This window comes from Bubalus kerabau, chromosome 12 (assembly GCF_029407905.1).
Source record: "Bubalus kerabau isolate K-KA32 ecotype Philippines breed swamp buffalo chromosome 12, PCC_UOA_SB_1v2, whole genome shotgun sequence".
In the NCBI taxonomy this organism is placed as follows: Eukaryota; Metazoa; Chordata; class Mammalia; order Artiodactyla; family Bovidae; genus Bubalus; species Bubalus kerabau.
This window is the reverse complement of record NC_073635.1, coordinates 22,206,602-22,231,546: the sequence shown is the minus strand read 5'-3', so window position 1 is coordinate 22,231,546 and position 24,945 is coordinate 22,206,602. Positions and strand designations below refer to the sequence as shown.

Genomic DNA, 24,945 nt, shown 5'->3' with positions numbered 1-24,945 from the left:
CCGTGACGTCACAAATGCTTTGGTTAGTGGACTGGGGCTAGGCGTGGACGGACTCTCCATGGGTTCCTTCTTGGGGACTATCTTTAAGTGAAGCGAGCAAATAAAACCGTGTAAGCAGAATCCCAAGACTGTTTGAAATGAACTGTCAGGGAAACAAACAAACTATGACAGTCAGGATCAGTTAGGAATGAGCACAAGCACCATACAACCCATAAAACTAAAAAAAACCTGGAGCCCTAACTATCAGGACTTTTCAAAGGAAACTCAATGAAAAGCTAAAAGATGATACAAAATGAAGTATAAACAAAGTCAGCATAAAAAGAGTCATGCTGGAAATTCCCTGCCAGTCCAGTGGTTAGGACCCTGTGCTCTCGCTGCTGAGGGACCCGGTTCTTTGATTGCAGGATCTGACTACATGAGAGCTAAAGATAAGCCCAGGTAGGGGAAAAACTCCTTACCAGCAATATTTGTTTGCAAGTTGTCCTCAATTACATGCGCCCAAGTATATATAAGCCAAAATGTCTTATATACTTGAATAAACAGAAACATTTCAACCTCTGGCTTTAAAACAGGGTGACTACATCTCCTGGTTTGCTTGGGGACAGTCCTGTTTTTTATACTCGCCTGGTCTAATGATAAGTAGGGTCCCCTATTATTCTAATAAATGTCCCAGTTTGGACACTAACTCTTGTGATGTTCTATTCAACACTGATGCCTGAAAAAGTTGAAACTGAGAAACTTATGGTCAACTAGAATTAGGAGTAAAGTCAGGCATTTTTCTCAGATGGGTCATTTCTGATCTTAAGTACTGTCTGAGAAATGTTATTGTTGTTCAGTCATTAAGTCATGCCAGACTCTTTGTGCCTCCATGGTCTGCACCATGCAAGGCTCCTCTGTCCTCCACCATCTCCCAGAGTTCGCTCAAACTCATGTCCATTGAGTCGGTGATGCTATCTAACCATCTCATTTTGTCCCCTTCTCCTCCTGCCTTCAATCTTTTCCAGCATCAGGGTCTTTTCCAAGGAGTCAGCTCTTCGCATCAGGTGACCATGAGAGATACACAGATGCATAAAAGCAAATGTCAGGGGAGTTCCCTGGTGGTCCAGTGGTTGGGACTCTGCACTTTCACTGCCAGGGGCCTGGGTTCAATCCCTGGTTGAGGAACTAAGATCCTGCAAGCCATGTGTCAGGGCAAATAAAAAGATTCAAGTGTCTGAAAATATATTCAGTGACAGCTGACCCACACTTATTTATTATGACCCGAGGATACTACAACAACCTTAGTACTTGATTCATGCTTTAAGAATGACTTCCATTTATCAATGAGTTTAAAGTAGGATAACATCTCTTTGTAAACATAGATATTTTCCCCCAGTTTTGAGATATAACTGACATATAACACTAGAAGTTTAAGGTATGGAGCATAATGATTTGACTTACACACATCATGAAACAATTACCAGAGTAAATTCAGTGAACATCCAATACAAAATTAAAGAAATAGAAAAAAAAATTTTTTTTTTCCCTTGTGAGGTGAACTCTTAGGATTTACTCTTAACAACTCTCATATATAGTGCACAGCAGTGGAATTACATTCATCATGTCGTGCATCACATCCCTATTGCTTATTTATCTTATTACTGGAAGTCTGTGCCTTTTGACCACTTTCATCCAATTTTCCCTTCCCTCCCAGCCCCATCTCTGGCAACCACAAATCTGATCTCTTTTCCCATGAATTTAGTTGTTTTTGAAGTATAACTGACCTCCAACACTATGTTAGTTTCTGTTACACAACAGACAGGTTTGATGTTTCTATACATTTCAAAACCATCCCATGATAAGTCTAGTTATTATATGAAAGTGAAACTTGCTCAGTGTCCAACTCTTGGCCACCCCATAGACTGCAGTCCGCCAGGCTCTGTCCACGGAATTCTCCAGGCAAGAATACTGGAGTGGTTACCATGCCCTTTTCCAGGGATCTTTCTGATCCAAGGATCGAACCCAGGTCTCCCACATTGTAAGCAAACTCTTTACTGTTTGAGCTACTCAGGAGTCTGCCTATTATATGACACCGTACAAAGATATGACCTAATTTTTTACTATATTCCCCACACCGTCCCTTTCACACCCATGACTCAATTATTTTGTTACTGGAAGTTTATGCCTCTTAACCTTCCTTACCTATTTCTCTATTCGCCCAGGACAATACTTTCTCAAGGTAAACACAACCAACAGATTCGCTCACACATAGGCTGTCATGGCCATGACTGACTAGGCAATGACACAACCAAGTTAATGAGCATGGCTTGACTGGAAATGTTTTTGTGCATAAAGACTGTTATATACAGACCTTACCTTTTTCCAATTCCAGCTGCCTGTTCTTCAATGAACACGATCTGGGAAAGAGGAATGGCCATGCAGCATTCCTGGGAGGGAATCAAGAGAAAACAGGATCCATAAGATTCCTCAGAAATCCTTGTTTTATAAATTTATGGGGTGTGTGGCAAGTTGAGAAACTTATGATCAACTAGAAATAGGAATAAAGTTCTATAATGACTTTTCGTTCCATTATGAATGATTGGCATTGAATAGGTCTAATGATAGCCATTTTAGCTTCCTTCCATGATAATAAAAAAAAGTATACCAAGAATAATTTATAAATATATGGCTTGAGGACAGCTATCCCTCCAAAAATAGATGTCTTTCTTGAATGCTTATTTCTTTAAAAAGAAAGGATTAGGCAAATTACCAGTTCTGAGGTACGCATTATCAACAAGGGCAGTATTACCACCAAGGGGGAAAAACTGTTCTTGCAGGGCAAAAAGAGACAGAATTTGCAGTGGTTAGTGACCTTTCCAAGAGCCTCAGTACAATGCATAGTTTACCTGTAGAACTAAAAGTTCATGGGGTTGGGGGCCATGCTGTGTTGCTTCTTTTACAAGACAGAAACTTACACACAGATACACACACACACACACACTTTCAAGTTAAAGCTCTTTGAGATAAAGATGTCAGGTGTATACATATAACTGAGTCCTCTCCTCCTAGAAATGCAAAAAACAGGGCGGGAGGGGGTCTCTCCTCTTGCTGAGTGACCCAGAGGCAGTTCCCCTCAACATGTAGGTGGAAGCATGCCCTTGGCAGCAGGCGTCCTCCTCCTGTTTCTCAAGAACAATCAGGGAGACTGGGTTGCTTGAGGGACTGCTGACTGATGGGGACACTCGAATGTGGGGGAGGATCTGATTTGGGCTTAAAATCCAGGAGTCATCAAGACTCTCTGTACAGTAATTACCGTCTGTTTCAGGGTTGAATGAGAGGCTAGACCTTAACTCCTCTATCTGCACCCCATCGAGAGAGACCATGGGACACATTCTTCTGACATCTGAAAGCAAAAATTTATCGCATCTACTTATAGCTTTGCCAGAAAGAAAAAATTAAAGCAATTAGTGACTTAAAACCTAGAACTAATGCAAATAATTCAAACCTACATGATTCTTCTGATCTCTCCAAATTAGACGGTGCGTACTAAGAAGGAGGGTCCCAGGATCAAATTTTATCTAGAAAAACAAGATCATCACAAGATATTAATAACATATCACACAACATGGCCCAGATTTTCTTCCCCATGAACTGCATGATAGTAAGTCAATCACATAAACATTTTAGAATTAGGTTTGTCATAAGTCAAAGAGAACCAATGCTACACACTTCATAAGCCTTGCTAAAATTAGGAAAAAAATTGCAAACCACCTAGCTATGTAACAGTAGGGGAGTGGCTAAATCAGGAGTGATACATTCATACTATGAAATCCAGGCAGAGATGAAAAAGAATGATGAGGTGGAGCTATATAAACTATCATGAAACTCTAAGACATAGGATGAGCGGGGAAGAAAGCAACCAAAGGATATTGCATATAATGTAACTAGACAAATAGACAGATAGATATAGATATCAATAAACTCCATATTTCTCAAACTACATGTGAGATATATCTATAAATAGACAGATAGATGTGTATATATACTATGAACACAGATAAATGAGATAAATGGTAGAAAAAGGTCTAAATGGGATCCATACTCAATGATCTGTTAATATTATCTTAGAAAAAGTATGAAGGCATGGAAGAAAGAGAAGCCAAGGGCTCTTTTCCAAAACCATATATCTCACTATTGATTGAATTTTTACCATGAGACTGAAGGTGTATAACATTCATATATATTTTTAAAATGGTTTTTAAATAACAAGAAAATCCAGAAAAAGACACACACACATGCAAAATGAGTGTGGATGGAGATTCAATAAATGGTACTAAGACACTTGGGTTGCTCAGCAGGGACAAAAAAAAACAAAGTAGGATTTATACCTAACACAACATGCCAAAACAAATTCTGGACAGAGTTAAAAAATTGACAATTTATTAAAAAAAAGTATAAAATTATTTGAGTTAAAAATTATAAAAGCACTAGAAAAATCATAAGAGAATTTTTGAAATCACTTCGGAGGGGAGAAAATCTTTCTAAGAAAAACAGTAAACCCATAAGCATTAGAGGAAAAGATGGAACAATTCACCTACACACACACACACACACACACACACATTCTTCATGGCAAAAATCATCAAGAGCAAAGATGGCAGACCGGAAGAAATAGTTGTAACTCACATCAGAGACAAACATGTACGTCTCCTTAATATATAAAATACTCTTACAAATCAGTAAGAAAATATTTTATAATCCATTAGACAAATGGGCAAAGACTATTAACAGAAAGTTCACAGCAAAGGAACTACACATGCCTCCTAAACACATTAACTGATGGTTAACCTCACTGATGATAAGAAAAAGGCAAATTGAGAGAACACCCGGCTACCCTTTTCATCCATGAGATTGGCAGAGGTTCAAAAGTTCGGTAACACTGAGCGACTGACATGTTGGGAAAATAAGCATTTGCACATATCGCTGGAGGGCAGTGTACTGTCATCTATCAAAAATATAAATACACCAACCCTTTGATCCAATCAATGTCCTTCTAGAAAGGTATCCCACTGATGAATTTGCACATGTGTATATAAGGTTCGGAGAAGGCAATGGCACCCTACTCCAGTACTCTTGCCTGGAAAATCCCATGGACAGAGGAGCCTGGTAGGCTGCACTCCATGGGGTCGCAAAGAGTCGGACACAACTAAGCGACTTCACTTTCACTTTTCACTTTCATGCATTGGAGAAGGAAATGGCAACCCACTCCAGTGTTCTTGCTTGGAGAATCCCAGGGATGGGGGAGCCTGGTGGGCTGCCGTCTATGGGGTAGCACAGAGGCGGGCACGACTGAAGTGACTTAGCAGCAGCAGCAGCAGCAGCATATAAGGTTACTCATTACTGTTTTTTAAAAGCAAAAGATAGGAAACAATTTAAATGTCCATCACCAGGGAAATGAACGTCCACACGAGGAATGACAACTTAGTCATTAAAAAGAATGAGGAGACTCTTCATGTATTTATTGTATCTGATAAAACCTAAGATGCCATTAATCATAAGATACATCTGGCTTCCAGAGTTGTTAAAATGTGTGTGGGGGGGAAGGGGGTTGAGGGGAATGTACATTTAGAATTAATGAAATATGGTAAATTCTCTACATAGATTAAGTGAAAAAAGCAAAGTGTCAGAACTTTGTATGCATAGTATAAGGTGATACTTTAAAAGGGAAGACACTGTATTTTACGTGAACACCTGTGTATGACACAAATGTATAACTCTAGAGTGAAGCGCTGGTGACTTCTGAGCGGGCACTGGGGACAAAGTGTCTCTCCTAGGATGGGAGGGAGACTTTTAGCTTTTTATTTTTTAATCATGGAATCATGTCATTTATGCAAAATACAAATGTTAAAATGTTTTTAAAAACTATAATACAATCACAAAAAAAGCCAGCTAGGTCTTTAGAACCAAACTTTTAATCCTCATAATTTGTTACTATGCACTGGAAGTATTTTGCAAAGTCGGACACGACTGAGTGACTAAAGAACACATACAGGGTGGGTTCTTGATATACACTGTAAATTATTTAAATAAGCAAATTTTGGAGTTGGAACCCAACAAGACTGGAAAGCCAAACCTCTCCATTTGTGTTGAAAGCAAGAAATACATGGGAAGCTTCTATTCACTCTAATTGCTAGAGAGTAGAATTGGCCATAGGTAGGACGTGCTCATATCCTTTTGAGGAGCAGTTATTTCAAAAGATACAAGCTTGATCCTATTTATAAAATAGAAATTCGTAAGGATTTTAGTAAGGGTCCAGATGGAGAAGGCAATGGCACCCCACTCCAGTACTCTTGCCTGGAAAATCCCATGGATGGAGGAGCCTGGTAGGCTGCAGTCCATGGGGTCACTAGGAGTCGGACAGGACTGAGCGACTTCACTTTCACTCTTCACTTTCATGCATTGGAGAAGGAAATGGCAACCCACTCCAGTGTTCTTGCCTGGAGAATCCCAGGGACGGGGGAGCCTGGTGGGCTGCCGTCTATGGGGTTGCACAGAGTCGGACACGACTGAAGTGACTTAGCATAGCATAGATTATTACCAATAATAATTCTTTTGAGTTTAAAATAATGTGGTTAAAAAATGTATATCAAGTAAATAACCAATTAGAACATTATGTATCATTCTTAAGTAAAAATATACATAAATGTACTTATATAGGCACTTGACAATATATTACAAGATACTCTTAATACTAATAAAGTGAAGTTGCTCAGTCGTGTCCAACTCTTTGCGACCCCATGGAGTGTAGCCTACCAGGCTCCTCTGTCCATGGGGTTTTCCAACAAGATACTCTTAATATTAATAAAGAAGGAAGCAACACACAGAGCATGCTTACACACACGCGTGCACAATCACACAGACAGAATGTGCCAAAAGGAAAGGAATACTGATTATCTCAAGCTACTTCTTTCAGCTTACCCATCTTTAACAACTTTATTATTCATCTAATAAGAAAAGACAAAAAAAAAAAAGAAAGAAAAGACAAAGGAATTTGTTACAGGTATATATGACTTTATGCAACTCTGAAATGTATATAAATTATTTTTTATTAAATCAAACATAAGCAGAAACACTCTTTTTGTCAGAAGTCCTTTTCTAATACATGGAATTCTCCAGGCAACAATACTGGAGTGAGTTGCCATTGCCTTCTCCAGGGGATCTTTCCAACCCAGGGATCAAACCTGGGTCTTCTGCATTGCAGGCAGATTCTTGACCATCTGAGCCACCAGGGGCTTCTCCTAATACATAACCAATACTTTTTAACACGAATTTTAAAAAATGATTTTCTAAGAGTAACACTGACTGTATCGCTGCTGCTGCTGCTAAGTCGCTTCAGTCGTGTCTGACTCTGTGCGACCCCATAGGCGGCAGCCCACCAGGCTCCCCCGTCCCTGGGATTCTCCAGGCAAGAACACTAGAGTGGGTTGTCATTTCCTTCTCCAATACATGAAAGTGAAAAGTGAAAGTGAAGTCGCTTAGTCGTGTCCGACTCTTAGCGACCCCATGGACTGCAGCCCACCAGGCTTCTCCGTCCATGGGATTTTCCAGGCAAGAGTACTGGAGTGGGTTGCCATTGCTTTCTCTGACTGACTGTATTACTAATATCTTAACATTAGTGACTTTAAATAATACGGTTAACAAGCATGCACGGGAAGAAACCTGCACTGCCTGGCTGAAGACACTCTGAGAGAGATTACTCCACCAAGCACTTCAGCACCTCAGAGAAGTAACATCTGAAGTAACACATACTCATTCCTGGCACTTATTTTGGTCTGGCGACGAATGTTTTGGCTAATGTGGCATACACAAAACCAAATGATTGAGTTCAAGCTATTTTTTAAAAATCTCTTTTTTGCCAACGAGTAAGACTGCCCTTTCCCAGGAGCAAATATTTTGTCAGCTTGAGAGTACCTGATGCCACATTACACAGCATAACTACCTAATAGTCCTGGTTAAGAAACTGCACCTTATCTGTCTGAAATCCAAGCATAAGGCTGCGAGTTTAAAGCTGAAGCCAGAGGACGTTTCATTACTATGGGGTGAACAATGCGCACACGTAATGCGTAAAGCATTGTTGCCCTCAGTGAAGACATTGTGTAATAATCGTTGGCTTCAGGGATTGCAAGGGATTACGAGCTCAAGCCCACAGACAAGTCTAGGCTGGTTGGTGCTTACCACTCGGAGCTAGAATAATTTCAACTACTTAAAAGTTAGGAGTTAAAATAACTTAGGCATTCGCTGAATAAGCTCTTACTGTTTTAACGTTTGTCTGCCATAAAAGTAATATGCTGTTGAAAAAAAATTTTTTAAGTCTGAAAACAAAAATGAAATCATTCATAATTAGACCAGCCAGGATGTGTGGATATAAACTTAAAATGAGGCCGTGATATTTATAATTTTATAACTTGCTTTTTTCACTTAGCAGCCTATTGTTAGTCATTCCTTAAGCTGGTTAGGGCATGTCATATTTAATTAACCAAGCCCCATAGTGGACATTCAGATTGCTTCCAATTTTTCCCTATATTGCAGAATAATCAGATCAGATCAGTCGCTCAGTCGTGTCCGACTCTTTGCGACCCCATGAATCACAGCACGCCAGGCCTCCCTGTCCATCACCAACTCCCAGAGTTCACTCAGACTCACGTCCATCGAGTCGGTGATGCCATCCAGCCATCTCATCCTCTGTCGTCCCCTTCTCCTCCTGCCCCCAATCCCTCCCAGCGTATATACGCTATGTGCTGTGTAAGTTGCTTCAGTCGAGTCTGCCTCTTTGTGACCCCGTGGACTGTAGCCCGTCAGGCTCCTCTGTCCATGGGATTCCCCAGGCAAGAATATTGGAGTGGATTGCCATGCCCTCCTCCAGGGGAACTTCCCAACCCATGGATCGAACTCTTGTCTCTTATGTCTCCTGCATTGGCAGGTGGGTTCTTAACCACTAGCACCACCTGGGAAGCCTATGTATATCTATATATATATATAGATATATATATAGAGAGAGATGTCTATATCTATACATATAATATTGCTGACATGCACATATGCATTCATTATAGTTTTTATAGTTTTATGCGTCCCTGACTATTTCCCAAGGGTAAATTCCTAAAATTTAGGAAGATCAAACCAGTCAATCCTGAAGAAAACCAGTTCTGAATATTCACTGGAAGGACTGATGCTGAAGCTGAAACTCCAATACTTTGGCCACCTGATGCGAAGAACTGACTCATTGGAAAAGACCCTGTTGCTGGGAAAGACTGAAGGCAGAAGGAGAAGGGGCCAACAGAGGATGAGATGGTTGGATGGCATCACCGACTCCATGGACATGAGTTTGAGCAAATTTCAGGAGTTGGTGATGGACAAAGAAGGCTGGCATGCTGTAGTTCATGGGGTTGCAGAGTCGGACACAACTGAGCAACTGAACTGACCTCAAATTCCTAAAAAGTGAAATAGCCAGCTTAAGAAAATACATTTTCTAAATCTTCTAGTATAAGCTAGCAACTTGACACTTTACACACCACTAACCTTCTTACATTACTTTTTAAATTAGCTGAGGCTAACAGACGCTTCTGTGAATTGAAACAAATGACCTGTCTACAATGCTTATGAAAACAACACATTATCCGGTCATAAGGGGCCCATGAAAACTGTGCCTGTATAAACAAGCAAAAGGCACCTGGGCGGTGGAAAGAGCAGTGGTCTGGCTCCACCATTACCAACTGTGTGACCCTGGACAGGTTGCAGTTTTCTCAACCACCCACTGAAGGTCTCAGCGTCCTCATTTTCAGAGGATACGCTGTTTCAAAAACACATTGCATGTGGAAGATACACATTACACGACAGAAAGGGGCTGGCACTGGTGACTGCTGTGTTTCTGAAGCGCTCCAGCACTGTGAACAAAGCACAGGCTCTGGCAATCTGATCAGCAGAGATTTAACCCCTGGCTCTGTGGTGACCCAGGTTCAATCCCTGGGTTGGGAAGATCCCCTGGAGTAGGAAATGGCAACCCACTCCAGTATTCTCGCCTGGGAAATCCCATGGACAGAGGAGCCTGGCCACTTACAGTCCATAGGGTCTAAAGAGTTGGACTCAACTGAGCACACACGCTTCTGGTAATCTACTTCAGCGGATCTTAGGCAAATTATGTTACCTCTGAGAGTTCTCTTCTCATTCAGTAAAATAGTCACCTCATATGCCCACTGAGATGATTAAATCATGAAAAGCTTCTGGCACATAGTAGGTACTGTGTCTATTCAAGGTGCGCTTGCTTTAATGTATTTCACACTCACAAAGAGCCAGAAGATACAAGGTTGAAGAGAGAGCACCCACTGGTCTTAGCCCTGCGCCCGCTGGCTGGGGGAATGGGTTGAGTGCAAAGCTGAGAAGGCTGGCAGGTCTGCACTGTGGAGCTGAGACAAGGGGGCAAGTGAGAGATTCTGAAAGGGCTCCTGCTCACATATGGAAGCTGATGTGCAGCTTCCTGGAGGCTTCAGACCACGGGCCATCTGGACACCTTCCAGCAGAGCAAGGAAGCCAGGACACAAGACTGCCCCTGGGACTCAGTTTGGCCTCAGGTGGTACTCGAGAAGGCTCAACCAGTGACTGAGTAGATCTGGCCTGGGGACCACATTAGAGCCCTGCTTTGATTCCAAGACACGTACACCCCTCCCGCAGCACCCCCAACTTGCAGAACAGTCAAGAATTCTTGACTAACAAGGACCTACTGTGTAGCACAGAGAACTATATATCTCGTAATAACTTCATTGGAAAAGACCCTGATGCTGGGAAAGATTGAGGGCAGGAGGAGAAGGGGGCGACAGAGGATGAGATGGGTGGATGGCATCATCGACTCAATGGATATGAATTTGAGCAAACTCTGGGAGATGGTGAAGGACAGGGAGGCCTTGAAGGCTGCAGTCCATGGGGTCACAAAGAGTCTGACATGACTGAGCAACTGAACAACAACAAATAACCTGTAATATAACAATTGAATCACTTTGCGGCACACGTGAAACTGACACAGCATTGTAAGTTAACTATACTTCAGTAACAAGAATTGGTTATTTAAAATAATAATAATAATAATTGACTTAAAAGGCTCAACTAAATTTTTCCCATAACTTTTTTCTTAATCCTCTGATACCTATATCTACTTGTCCCAAAAACAAGCAGAAATATAAATAAAGGAAAAACTAAAATTTGCTGATTCAGCAATGGGTTTTTTTTATATCCAACTACTAATAGTTTTGATTTTTTACTGTTTTAAAGATATTATAGTTATATTGTGTTAGCCAAGATGTCTCTAATTTGCATTTTGGAATTACGGTAGAACAACACTGTGGTGATCTGCAAAAGCAAGACTGCTATCAGAGGGTGACTTTGGAGCTGTGTTTGAAGACCAGTTGTGTGGGGAAGTTCCAATCCCCTGAGGAAGGGGACGTTGATTAAGCTTCCCAGTCACCACAGTTCTATACGTGGAACCTCCGTTTACAAAAACAAAGACATTTAGCTAATCATGCCAAGCAAAAGATGCAAACCCAATTTGAGATCAAGTTCATAAAAATACTGAAGCAGTAAAAAGAGCTGTTGTTTTAGTTCCATACCCGGTGTCCGCCTCTTCGACCCCAGGGACTGTAGCCTGCCAGGCTCCTCTGTCCATGGGATCCTCAAGGCAAGAATACTGGAGAGGGTAGGCATTCCCTTCTCCGGAGGAATCTTCCTGACCCAGGGATCGAACCCCTGTTTCCTGCCTTGGCAGGAGAATTCTTAACCAGCTGAGCCACGGAGGAAGCCAGGAAACAGTTTCTGCTGCTGCTAACTTGCTTCAGTCGTGTCCGACTCTGTGAGACCCCATAGACGGGAGCCCACCAGGCTCCCCCGTCCCTGGGATTTTCCAGGCAAGAACACTGAAGTGGGTTTCCATTTCCTTCTCCAATGCATGAAAGTGAAAAGTGAAAGTGAAGTCGCTTAGTCGTGTCCGACTCTTAGCGACCCCATGGACTGCAGCCTACCAGGCTCCTCCGCCCGTGGGATTTTCCAAGCAAGAGTACTGGAGTGGGGTGCCATTGCCTTCTCCGAAACAGAGTTTCTAAGTCCAAACAAAAAAAAAAGGGAATCTCGACCCAATAATAAAAACATGCAAAAATTCCCTCGAGGAGGCAGGGCACCGGGGTCCCCAGGCATATCAGCGGTGCCTTGGGTGGCTGAGTTAAGCCCCGCCCTGGAAGGAAGGAGGCCTCAAGCTACTCTCCAGTACAGACAGGAAAAGCTCTGGGTCAGGCAACGAGTTCCAAAGTACAGGAGGAAGTTTCTCTCTAAGGAAACTACAAGGAAGGAGAAGGTAGCAAGTGAAAACTTCTGGAAACTAAAAATGCTGATAAGCAATTCCCCCCCCCCCCCACCCAATTCCAGCTCATACATTTCATTCAGAACAGGATGATCGTTCGTAGTATGACGGTAGTCTCCAGTGAATGTTAACGTGTCCGTGAAACACAGGTAATATTTCTCCCTGCCATCTGCAAACACACCTCTTTATGGTTTACGCTTGGATTACCAGGCACGGCCTGTTCCATCACTCGACAAAACAATCAAACCTCCTTTCCAACGTCTCTCCCGGACCACGAGCAATCAACAACACACACACAGCCTCTGGCCGAGGCGTCCCAGGAGAGGCGGGCTTTTCTCTTCGGAAATCCTTTCGGTTCGCCCCGCTCCCGCTCCGGCCGGGACCGCCCTGTCCCCCGAGCTCCCCCAGGTCCCGGCGCCCGAAGCCACGCCCGGTTCGGGAGCTCAGGACCCGGCGGCCTCGGGACAAAGGCGGAACCGGCCTGCCCGGCGCGATCGGGGGCGAGGACTCGGGGTTCCCTGCCCGCGTCCGTGCCGCCCGGAGCGGGGGTCTCTGCCCGGGCTGGGAGCGGGGCGCCGCCCGCGCGCTCCCCCCGGGAGCCGTTCCCGAGTCGGGCCGGAGCCCGGCGCCGGGCGGGCGTGGACAGTGGGGGCGGCGCCGATCGACGAGGCCAGCCGGGGAGCTGGGGTCGCGGAGCGAGGCCCGGCCGGCCGCCGCCCTACCTTCTCCTCGCCGTCGTAGATGCGCACCCCCCGCTGCTGGATCACCAGCGTTTCGTTAATCTCCAGGAGGCCGCTGGTCCACACGAAGCGGTCCATGGCCGCCGCCTGGCCGGCCTCCGCCGCTCGCCCGCGCTGGCGCTCCGGGACGGCGAGCCGAGCCGCCGGGCAGCCTGCGGCGCCCCCTGGCGGCGGGCGGGGCAGAGGCCGGCAGGGAGGGAGCTGTCTGGCCCCGGAGCCCTGCGGAGCGCGCGCGGCCCCGGGGCTCCCGGGTACGTGGAGACGTGCTTGGTGCGCCCTCTAGCGGTCCATCGGCCACAGTCCCGATGAGGACGTCCACCCCATCCTTTGTCCTTGTTGTTCAGTCGCTCAGTCGTGTCGAACTCTGCGACCCCATGGACTGCAGCACACCAGGCTTCCCTATTCTTCACCATCTCCCGGAGCTTACTCAAACTCGTGTCCATCGAGTCGGTGATGCCATCCAACCATCTCGTCCTCTGTCGTCCCCTTCTCCTCCTGCCTTCAATGTCTCCCAGCATTAGGGTCTTTTCTAATGAGTCGGCTCTTCGGCTCTTCGCAGCCGGTGGCCAAAGTATTGGAGCTTCAGCTTCAGTCCTTCCAATGAATATTCAGGATTGATTTCCTTTAGGATTGATTGGTTTGATCTCCTTGCAGTCCAGAGGACTCTCAAGAGTCTTTGTCCTCAGCTGCAAACCCAGAGATTACAAGAGACTTTTAGGGAGCCCAGAACGCAGCTTGGACTTCCCGATTATACACTATTCCTGCATATTTGTGCCCTTTTCGTGTCACTTCCCAGCATGCTGCCGTGTTCATTAAAGCCTGTCATTGATAACTTTTTTCCCAGATGAATATTTATGACCTGATTTGTTTTCACACAGCTTCAATCAATCAGATCAGTCGCTCAGTCGTGTCCGACTCCCTGCGACCCCATGAAACGCAGCACGCCAAGCCTCCCTGTCCATCACCAACTCCCGGAGTTCACCCAGACTCACGTCCATCGAGTCAGTGATGCCATCCAGCCATCTCATCCTCTGTCGTCCCCTTCTCCTCCTGCTCCCAATCCCTCCCAGCATCAGAGTCTTTTCCAATGGGTAAACCTTCGCATGAGGTGGCCAAAGTACTGGAGTCTCAGCTTTAGCATTATTCCCTCCAAAGAAATCCCAGGGCTGATCTCTTTCAGAATGGACTCGTTGGATCTCCTTGCAGTCCAAGGGACTCTCAAGAGTCCTCTCCAACACCACAGTTCAAAAGCATCAATTCTTCGGCGCTCAGCCTTCTTCACAGTCCAACTCTCACATCCATACATGACCACAGGAAAAACCATAGCCTTGACTAGACGGACCTTTGTTGGCAAAGTAATGTCTCTGCTTTTGAATATGCTATCTAGGTTGGTCATAACTTTCCTTCAAAGGAGTAAGAGTCTTTTAATTTCATGGCTGCAATCACCATCTGCAGTGATTTTGGAGCCCAGAAAAATAAAGTCTGACACTGTTTCCACTGTTTCCCTATCTATTTCCCATGAAGTGATGGGACAGGATGCCATGATCTTCGTTTTCTGAATGTTGAGCTTTAAGCCAACTTTTTCACTCTCCACTTTCACTTTCATCAAGAGGCTTTTTAGTTCCTCTTCACTTTCTGCCATAAGAGTGGTATCATCTGCATATCTGAGGTTATTGATATTTCTCCCAGCAATCTTGATTACAGCTTGTGTTTCTTCCAGTCCAGCGTTTCTCATGATGTACTCTGCATAGAAGTTAAATAAGCAGGGTGACAATATACAGCCTTGACGTACTCCTTTTCCTATTTGGAACCAGTCTGTTGTTCCATGTCCAGTTCTAACTGTTGCTTCCTGACCTGCATACAAATTTCTCAAGAGGCAGATCAGGTGGTCTGGTATTCCCATCTCTTTCAAAATTTTCCACAGTTTATTGTGATCCACACAGTCAAAGGCTTTGGCATAGTCAATAAAGCAGAAATAGATGTTTTTCTGGAACTCTCTTGCTTTTTCCATGATCCAGTGGATGTTGGCAATTTGATCTCTGGTTCCTCTGCTTTTTCTAAAACCAGCTTGAACATCTGGAAGTTCACGGTTCACATATTGCTGAAGCCTGGCTTGGAGAATTTTGAGTGTTACTTTACTAGCGTGTGAGATGAGTGCAATTGTGCGGTAGTTTGAGCATTCTTTGGCATTGCCTTTCTTTGGGATTGGAATGAAAACTGACCTTTTCCAGTTCAATCAATATGTAAGTACTATTTTGTAAAAAAAAAAAAAAAAAAAAAAAAAGGTACTATTTTGTGCCCCACTTTTTTTCCAATTAAAATCCTTTTCATTTAAACATTTCCAGTATTGACACAGACTTCACAAATTTACTCTAGATAGTATTTCAGGATTATATAGATCTATGATAATTTACCTGTGGGTGGGTCTCTGCAAACCAGTCCCTGACTGCCACTCCCACCTGCTGGGCCTTGGCTGCTGTCCCTTTCATTTCTTTCTCTATCTTGCATTATAAATGAAGCACCTGCATTTGTACTTCTACAACTGATATGTATTTCCCCCTTTAGGATTATTTTCTTAGAGTGTCTTCCCAAAGTAGGATGACTGCTTTTAAGAGTTTGAACCCATGCTTCGCAAACCTGCTACATATTGGGAACTTATTGAGGCAGGCCATAGGGCCACCAGCAAATTGTTCTTCATCCAAGCCAAGTTACCCTGGCTACATTAGATGTTATTGTTTTTGTTATCTTTTTGTCACTTGACCATTATTATTTTAATTAATTTACTTTAATTGGAGGATAATTACAATATTGTGTTGGTTTTGGCCATATATCAACATGAATCGGCCATAGGTATAGATGGGTCCCCGACATCCTGAACCCCCCTCCCACCTCCCTCCCCTCTATTCTTTTTTCTTGTTTTCACTTACCAATGAGACAGTTTCTCAATACCTTTTAATCAAAAGAAGATCTTTGTCCTGAAGAGTGGCTAACACTGTGGACAACTCCTGCTCAAAAGCTGGGGAATATTCATTTACACCGATGTGGAGAAAGATGGAGAAGGAGCTGCTTGCTGGTGAGGTAGGGAGACAACCAGGAGCGTGTGGGGTTCTGGAAGCCAAGAGAAGAGGGGGTGCTGTGAGGAAGAAAGCTGGGCTGTGACAATTCTGCTGATGGGGCAGCTGCTGGGGGACTGATTCCTGCTTTTCTCATGTGGACATTTTGGTGGCCTTGGCAGGAGTGGTCCAATGGGGGTGGTGGGAGAAAAAATCTTCATGATCTGATTTGAAAGGAGAAAAAGAGGAGGGGACTTATAGACAGGGAGCATAGATGTTCCTTTTGAGGAATTTTGCTGCCAAGGAAAGCAAAGAAATGGCTTGGTTTCTTTGCTCAAAAACAGAAGAGGAAGTGAGATTGCGTGCGAGTTGGGCTGGTTTTTGTTGTTGTTATTCGTTTGGCCTGGCCTTGCGCCATGTGGGATCTTAGGTCCCTGATGGGGAATCGAACCTCTGCCCCTGCAGTGCCGCACAGAGTCCTAACCACTGGACTGCTAGGGAATTCCCAGAGTCCAGATCATTTCTTGATGCCCTTCCCAGTGATAAATTCTATGATCTGAGTTTCTGGAAGATACAGTTTGGATCATTACAACAAAATGCTTTATCCTACTTGGAAATTTCAACATGGGAAAGGACTGCCTCTGAAATCATCAATTTCTTTTCCAGGCTGTACGTGAGCATCGGCTACTGGAGACCCTAAGAGTGACACAAACTCAGATTGAACATCTGCGAGTCTCATAAAAGATGATTTTCAGAGCCCTGTGCAAATGAATGTGAAAACTTGATTGCAGTGGGTGCTGGGAGACCATGAACATTCAAATTAACCCCAGAAAAGGATTTTTAAAGCCTAAAATTGAGAAAGTCATCAAAGAGTTACCAAAAAAAGAAAACCAGAAAACACTTCAGGTCCAAACAGATTCACAGGTGAATTCTTTAAAACCTTGACAGAAAAAAATAATTCTTTTAGCAGTTAAAGTTTTCCAGAGCATAAAAAAGGAAAGTTTTCAAATTCTGTTTGTGAAGCCAGAGAAACACTAATCCCAAAACTCAACAAAAATACCACATTAAAAAACAGTCACATTAGTATGAATGCAAAAGTATATACTAAAATATTAATAGCAAAAATAAGTAAACAGAATAGTAAAAGAGTGACAGCGCAATTCAAGTGCAGTTTATCCAAGGAGTAACAAATACAGTTCAGTATTAGGAAAACTATTATCAAAATTTAACCCATTGAATATGTGTATATATATGGCTGGGGCTTCCCACGTGGCGCTAGTGGTAAAGAACCCGCCTCCCAATGCAGGAGACACAGAGACTCGGGTTCAATCCCTGGGTTGGGAAGATCCACTGGAGTAGGAAGTGGCAACCCACTCCGGTATTCTTGCCTGGAGAAATCCCATGGACAGAGGAGCCTGGTGGACTATAGCCCAGGGGCCCCAAAGAATCAGACACAACCGAGTGACTGAGCACACACAGCACATATGGCTGAGTCCCTTCACCTGAAACTATCACAAAATTGTTAAATGTCTATACTTCAAAATAAAAAGTTCTTAAAAAAGAGTTAACAAACAAAAAATTTAACCCACTGATAGATCACAGAAGAAAATCAAATGATCACCAAAGAAATCATAAAAGACATTTGATGCAATTCAACATTGAGACGCTTGTCCAAAAATGCATTTGAGCACAATTTCCTTCCTTCCTTCCTCTCTTTTGGGTTCTTGTATTTATTTAGGTATAATTTATATGCAATAAAACTTACCAGTTTTTAAATATGCAATTTGATGAGTTTCAACTACCAATACATATATATGTATGTGTGTGTGTAGCCATTATGTAGAGAATATTACCATCACACCAGAAAGTTTCCTTGGATCCCTTTGTATTGGGATACTTCCCAATACAAAGGATATACATACTTCCTGGCATCTAAGAATCACTGATCTGCTTTTTATCACTATTGTCTTGCCTTTTCTAGCATTTCATATAAATGAAATTATAAGGTCTGTAGGGAGAAGGTGGTGGCACCCCACTCCAGTACTCTTGCCTGGAAAACCCCATGGACGGAGGAGCCTGGTAGGCTGCAGTCCATGGGGTCGCAAAGAGTTGGACACGACTGAGCGACTTCACTTTCACTTTTCACTTTCATGCATTGGAGAAGGAAATGGCAGCCCACTCCAGTGTTCTTGCCTGGAGAATCCCAGGGACGGAGGAGCCTGTCTATGGGGTCGCACAGAGTCGGACACGACTGAGGCGATTTAGCAGCAGCAGCAGCAGTCCTTTGTATCTGACTTCTTAAACATAATGTCATGTTTTTGAGATGCATCCATTGTCAGATAGAAGATACATATTGGTCTCTGCCCCAGGTACCTGGCATAGAACTGAAACCCCAGTAAATCCCATAGTGATGACAGCAAGTAGGAGTGTGTCTTCTAATGAGATGACTCCGGGTGGGCTCCTGGATGGCTCCTGAATGAGGGTGATCACCAGAAAGACTGAGCCATGAATAGACGCTTGAAAATTTCAGCCCTTCTACTTAGTTTCAAAACATTTCCATCACTTCAAAGTAAAGCCCCTAACCTGCTGTCTGTCCTAACTTCCCTCTGACCCCAGTTCTTGGCAGCCCCCAATCTGGGTTATGTCTCTTTGTGACCCCTTGGACAGTAGCCCGCCAGGCTTCTCTATCCATGAAATTCTCCAGGCAAGAATACTGGAGTGGGTAGCCATTTCCTTCTTCAGGGGATCTGCCCAACCCAGGGATCAAACCCTGGTTTCCTGCATTGCAGGCAGATTCTTTACCATCTGAGCCACCAGGGAAGCCCTATGGCTCTGTGGATTTATCTGTTCTGGATATTTTATGTAAATGGAATCATACCAAGCATGTGACCTTTTGTGGCTAGCTTCTTTCATTTAGCATAATGCTTTGGAGGGTCAAGTCACTTTTTAACTGTTCTATTTTGTTAAACTGTTTTCTGTCACTTAATGGGAATCCCTGGTGACCCAACCTCTCTGGTGAAACTTTAGTAAATAATCAGCAATACTCACAGTAATATCTAAACAGCAGTGATGTCTTAGGGCTGGTGATGATGCTCTTTGACTGTTGGTTCTCACAAAGATGGCCTTAAGTGTAGGCAAAGTTACACTAAAAATGGGATATTTCATTGAGAAAAAACAAAACTACAAAATATCCCAAACTAACTTCCTAAACTAATTTAGCAAGATTCTAGCATAAAATGCCTGAAGGGAAAAAAGCAGAGAAAAATGGGAAAAACTGACCACAGTTGACAGCCATCTGTGGAGGCCCTCTAACATGGGCAGGGAAGATTGGAATTGCATCTTCCCGTCTGTTTCTCCACCTTAAACATCTGGCTGAAACATTCCAGACAAACCTAGGTTCAGTGATCAAGCAAGGCAGAGAAAAGGTATGATTACTGTACTCAAAACCAGAAAGGCACAGCCCAGAACTCTATCTCTCCATCCACTCCTCATCATTCAGAAAACCATCTAGGTCTAAATTATTTCATTTTGTCTCATCCATTAGGTGTCTGCGAGTGCTTTACGAAGTTAATATTTTTGGATGGGGACTGAAAGATTATGGCAGCACACTTACACATACAAATACACAAAATGCCTATGAGAAACCCTGGTTTTGCCTTCACAGGATATGGGAATACCAGACCACCAGATCTGCCTCTTGAGAAATTTGTATGCGGGTCAGGAAGAACTGGACATGGAACAACAGACTGGTTCCAAATAAGAAAAGGAGTACATCAAGGCTGTATATTGTCACCCTGCTTATTTAACCTATATGCAGAGTACATCATGAGAGGCTCTGGACTGGAAGAAACACAAGCTGGAATCAAGATTGCTGGGAGAAATATCAATAACCTCAGATATGCAGATGATACCAGCCTTATGGCAGAAACTGAAGAGGAACTAAAAAGCCTCTTGATGAAAGTGAAAGTGGAGAGTGAAAAAGTTGGCTTAAATCTCAACATTCAGAAAATAAAGATCACGGCATCCGGTCCCATCACTTCATGGGAATAGATGAGGAAACACTGGAAACAGTGTCAGACTTTATTTTTCTGGGCTCCAAAATCACTGCAGATGGTGACTGCAGCCATGAAATTAAAAGACGCTTGCTCCTTGGAAGGAAAGTTATGACCAACCTAGATAGCATATTCAAAAGCAGAGACATTACTTTGCCAACAAAGGTTCGTCTAGTCAAGGCTATGGTTTTTCCTGTGGTCATGTATGGATGTGAGAGTTGGACTGTGAAGAAGGCTGAGCGCTGAAAAATTGATGCTTTTGAACTGTGGTGTTGGAGAAGACTCTTGAGAGTCCTTGGACTGCAAGGGGATCCAACCAGTCCATCCTGAAGGAGATCAGCCCTGGGATTTCTTTGGAGGGAATGATGCTAAAGCTGAAACTCCAGTACTTTGGCCACCTCATGCGAAGAGTTGACCCACTGGAAAAGACTCTGATGCTGGGAGGGATTGGGGGCAGGAGGAGAAGGGGACCACAGAGGATGAGATGGCTGGATGGCATCACTGACTCAATGGACGTGAGTCTGAGTGAACTCCAGGAGTTGGTGATGGACAGGGAAGCCTGGCGTGCTGCGATTCATGGGGTCACAAAGAGTCGGACAAGACTGAGTGACTGAACTGAACTGAACTGAACGACTAACACTTTTCTTTCACTTTTTCCTCTGTACTGCACAATTATCAGATGTGAAAAAGAGGAGAGGAAGAGAAAAGTTTAAAATGAGGATCAGATCAGATCAGATCAGTCGCTCAGTCATGTCCGACTCTTTGTGACCCCATGAATCGCAACACGCCAGGCTTCCCTGTCCATCACCAACTCCTGGAGTTCACTCAGACTCACGTCCATTGAGTCAGTGATGCCATCCAGCCATCTCATCCTCTGTGGTCCCCTTCTCCTCCTGCCCCCAATCCCTCCCAGCATCAGAGTCTTTTCCAGTGGGTCAACTCTTCGCATGAGGTGGCCAAAGTACTGGAGTTTCAGCTTTAGCATCATTCCCTCCAAAGAAATCCCAGGGCTGATCTCCTTCAGGACGGACTGGTTGGATCTCCTTGCAGTCCAAGGACTCTCAAGAGTCTTCTCCAACACCACAGTTCAAAAGCATCAATTTTTCAGCGCTCAGCCTTCTTCACAGTCCAACTCTCACATCCATACATGACCACAGGAAAAACCATAGCCTTGACTAGACAGACCTTTGTTGGCAAAGTAATGTCTCTGCTTTTGAATATGCTATCTAGGTTGGTCATAACTTTCCTTCCAAGGAGCAAGCGTCTTTTAATTTCATGGCTGCAGTCACCATCTGCAGTGATTTTGGAGCCCAGAAAAATAAAGTCTGACACTGTTTCCAGTGTTTCCTCATCTATTCCCATGAAGTGATGGGACCAGATGCCGTGATCTTCATTTTCTGAATGTTGAGATTTAAGCCAACTTTTTCACTCTCCACTTTCACTTTCATCAAGAGGCTTTTTAGTTCCTCTTCAGTTTCTGCCATAAGGGTGGTGTCATCTGCATATCTGAGGTTATTGATATTCTCCCGACAATCTTGATTCCAGCTTGTGTTTCTTCCAGTCCAGAGCCTCTCATGATGTACTCTGCATATAGGTTAAATAAGCAGGGTGACAATATACAGCCTTGATGTACTCCTTTTCCTATTTGGAACCAGTCTGTTGTTCCATGTCCAGTTCTAACTGTTGCTTCCTGACCTGCATACAGGTTTCTCAAAAGGCAGGTCAGGTGGTCTGGTATGCCCATGTCTTTCAGAATTCTCCACAGTTTATTGTGACCCACACAATCAAAGGCTTTGGCATAGTCAATAAAGCAGAAGTAGATGTTTTTCTGGAACTCTCTTGCTTTTTCGATGATCCAGCGGATGTTGGCAATTTGATCTCTGGCTCCTCTGCCTTTTCTAAAACCAGCTTGAACATCTGGAAGTTCACGGTTCACATATTGCTGAAGCCTGGCTTGGAGAATTTTGAGCATTACTTTACTAGCATGTGAGATGAGTGCAATTGTGCAGTAGTTTGAGCATTCTTTGGCATTGCCTTTCTTTGGGATTGGAATGAACACTGACCTTTTCCAGTCCTGTGGCCACTGCTGAGTTTTCCAAACTTGCTGGCATATTGAGTGCAGCACTTTCACAGCATTGTCTTTCAGGATTTGAAAAAGCTCAACTGGAATCCCATCACCTCCACTAGCTTTGTTCATAGTGATGCTTTCTAAGGCCCACTTGACTTCACATTCCAGGATGTCTGACTCTAGGTCAGTGATCACATCATCGTGATTATCTGGGTCGTGAAGATCTTTTTTGTACAGTTCTTCTGTATATTCTTGCCACCTCTTCTTAATATCTTCTGCTTCTGTTAGGTCCATACCATTTCTGTCCTTTATTGAGCCCATCTTTGCATGAAATGTTCCCTTGGTATCTCTAATTTTCTTGAAGAGATCTCTGCTGCTGCTGCTGCTAAGTCACTTTAGTTGTTTCCGACTCTGTGCGACCCCATAGACAGCAGCCCACCAGGCTCCCCCGTCCCTGGGATTCTCCAGGCAAGAACACTGGAGTGGGTTGCCATTTCCTTTTCCAATGCATGGAAGTGAAAAGTGAAAGTGAAGTCGCTCAGTCGTCTCCGACTCTTAGCGACCCCATGGACTGCAGCCCACAAGGCTCCTCTGTCCATGGGATTTTCCAGGCAAGAGTACTGGAGCGGGGTGCCATCGCCTTCTCTGGGAGAGATCTCTAGTCTTTCCCATTCTGTTGTTTTCCTCTATTTCTTTGTATTGATCGCTGAGGAAGGCTTTCTTATCTCTTCTTGCTATTCTTTGGAATTCTGCATTCAGATGCTTATATCTTTCCTTTTCTCCTTTGCTTTTCACTTCTCTTCTTTCACAGCTATTTGTAAGACCTCCCCAGACAGCCATTTTGCTTTTTTGCATTTCTTTTCCTTGGGGATGGTCTTGATCCCTGTCTCCTGTACAATGTCATGAACCACATTCCATAGTTCATCAGGCACTCTATCAGATCTAGGCCCTTAAATCTATTTCTCACTTCCACTGTATAGTCATAAGGGATTTGATTTAGGTCATACCTGAATGGTCTAGTGGTTTTCCCTACTTTCTTCAATTTAAGTCTGAATTTGGTAATAAGGAGTTCATGATCTGAGCCACAGTCAGCTCCCAGTCTTGTTTTCGTTGACTGTATAGAGCTTCTCCATCTTTGGCTGCAAAGAACATAATCAATTTGATTTCAGTGTTGACCATCTGGTGATGTCCATGTGTAGAGTTTTCTTTTATGTTGTTGGAAGAGGGTGTTTGCTATGATCAGTGCATTTTCTTGGCAAAACTTTATTAGCCTTTGCTCTGCTTCATTCCGTATTCCAAGGCCAAATTTGCCTGTCACTCCAGGTGTTTCTTGACTTCCTACTTTTGCATTCCAGTCCCCTATAATGAAGAGGACATCTTTTTTGGGTGTTAGTTCTGCAGAATGTGGTCCACTGGAGAAGGGAATGGCAAACCACTTCAGTATTCTTGCCTTGAGAACCCCATGAACAGTATGAAAAGGCAAAATGATAGGATACTGCAAGAGGAACTCCCCAGGTCAATAGGTGCCCAATATGCTACTGGAGATCAGTGGAGAAATAACTCCAGAAAGAATGAAGGGATGGAGCCAAAGCAAAAACAATACCCAGCTGTGGATGTGACTGGTGATAGAAGCAAGGTCCGATGCTGTAAGGAGCAATGTTGCATAGGAACCTGGAATGTCAGGTCCATGAATCAAGGCAAATTGGAAGTGGTCAAACAAGAGATGGCAAGAGTGAATGTCGACATTCTAGGAATCAGTGAACTCAAATGGACTGGAATGGGTGAATTTAACTCAGATGATCATTATATCTACTACTGTGGACAAGAATCCCTCAGAAGAAATGGAGTAGCCATCATGGTCAACAAAAGAGTACGTAATGCAGTACTTGGATGCAATCTCAAAAACGACAGAATGATCTCTGTTCGTTTCCAAGGCAAACCATTCAATATCACAGTAACCAAGTCTATGCCCCAACCAGTAGCGCTGAAGAAGCTGAACGGTTCTATGAAGACCTACAAGACCTTTTAGAACTAACACCCAAGTCGTTCGGTGGTGTCCAATTCTTTTCCATCCCATTGGCTGTGGCCGGCCAGGCTCCTCTGTCCATGGGATTCTTTAGGCAAGAGTACTGGAGTGAGTTGCCATTTCCTTCTCCAGGGAATCTTCTCAGGGATGGAACCTGCATCTCTTGCATTGCAGGAGGAGTAGACCCTCATTTCAGTTCCTCTTCGCAATCTGTGCCAACGTGGACATGTAGCTACTGAGCCTGATAACTTCCCACTTCAGGGCGGTGATGCGGCAATGAATATTTGTGAAAGGGAAATACACACGCTCTGGGTACAGCAGTGGGCATTTATAACTGTCACGCCAGTGTATGTTCCTCGGTTCTTTGTCTCTTCACAACAAAGATTTGGAGCGATGGACATTAAAGCCCTTGGTGCATCACAGCTTTTGGGTCTTGGACAAACCGTACTACAGCTCTTAGGCAAATCAGTGTTACAGCTCTATTTTATTTAGAAGATAGCAGGAGAGAGAGAGAGAGCGAGTCCGTCAGAAAGCACTTTGGCTCCTCCTTTTATATGTTTTTTCCTCCACCTTGGCCTGCCCTGTGCAAATTGGGCTTAGCCAGGAGCGCTGTTTGTTCTGCCTGAA

General features: G+C 43.8%; 1 protein-coding gene across 1 annotated transcript in view; it reads right to left on the bottom strand.

The window, feature by feature from the left end:
• VPS36 (vacuolar protein sorting 36 homolog) overlaps positions 1-13,273 on the bottom strand; it is a 31,993-nt gene extending 18,720 nt beyond the window's left edge. The window contains exons 1-3 of the mRNA XM_055542293.1: positions 13,102-13,273; positions 3,489-3,557; positions 2,356-2,426 (exon numbers count right to left, since the gene is read on the bottom strand). Coding sequence (XP_055398268.1) covers positions 2,356-2,426; positions 3,489-3,557; positions 13,102-13,197 — 236 coding nt within the window. The 5' untranslated portion in view covers positions 13,198-13,273. The remainder of the gene's footprint in view (positions 1-2,355; positions 2,427-3,488; positions 3,558-13,101) is intronic.
• Positions 13,274-24,945: the final 11,672 nt, after the last annotated feature.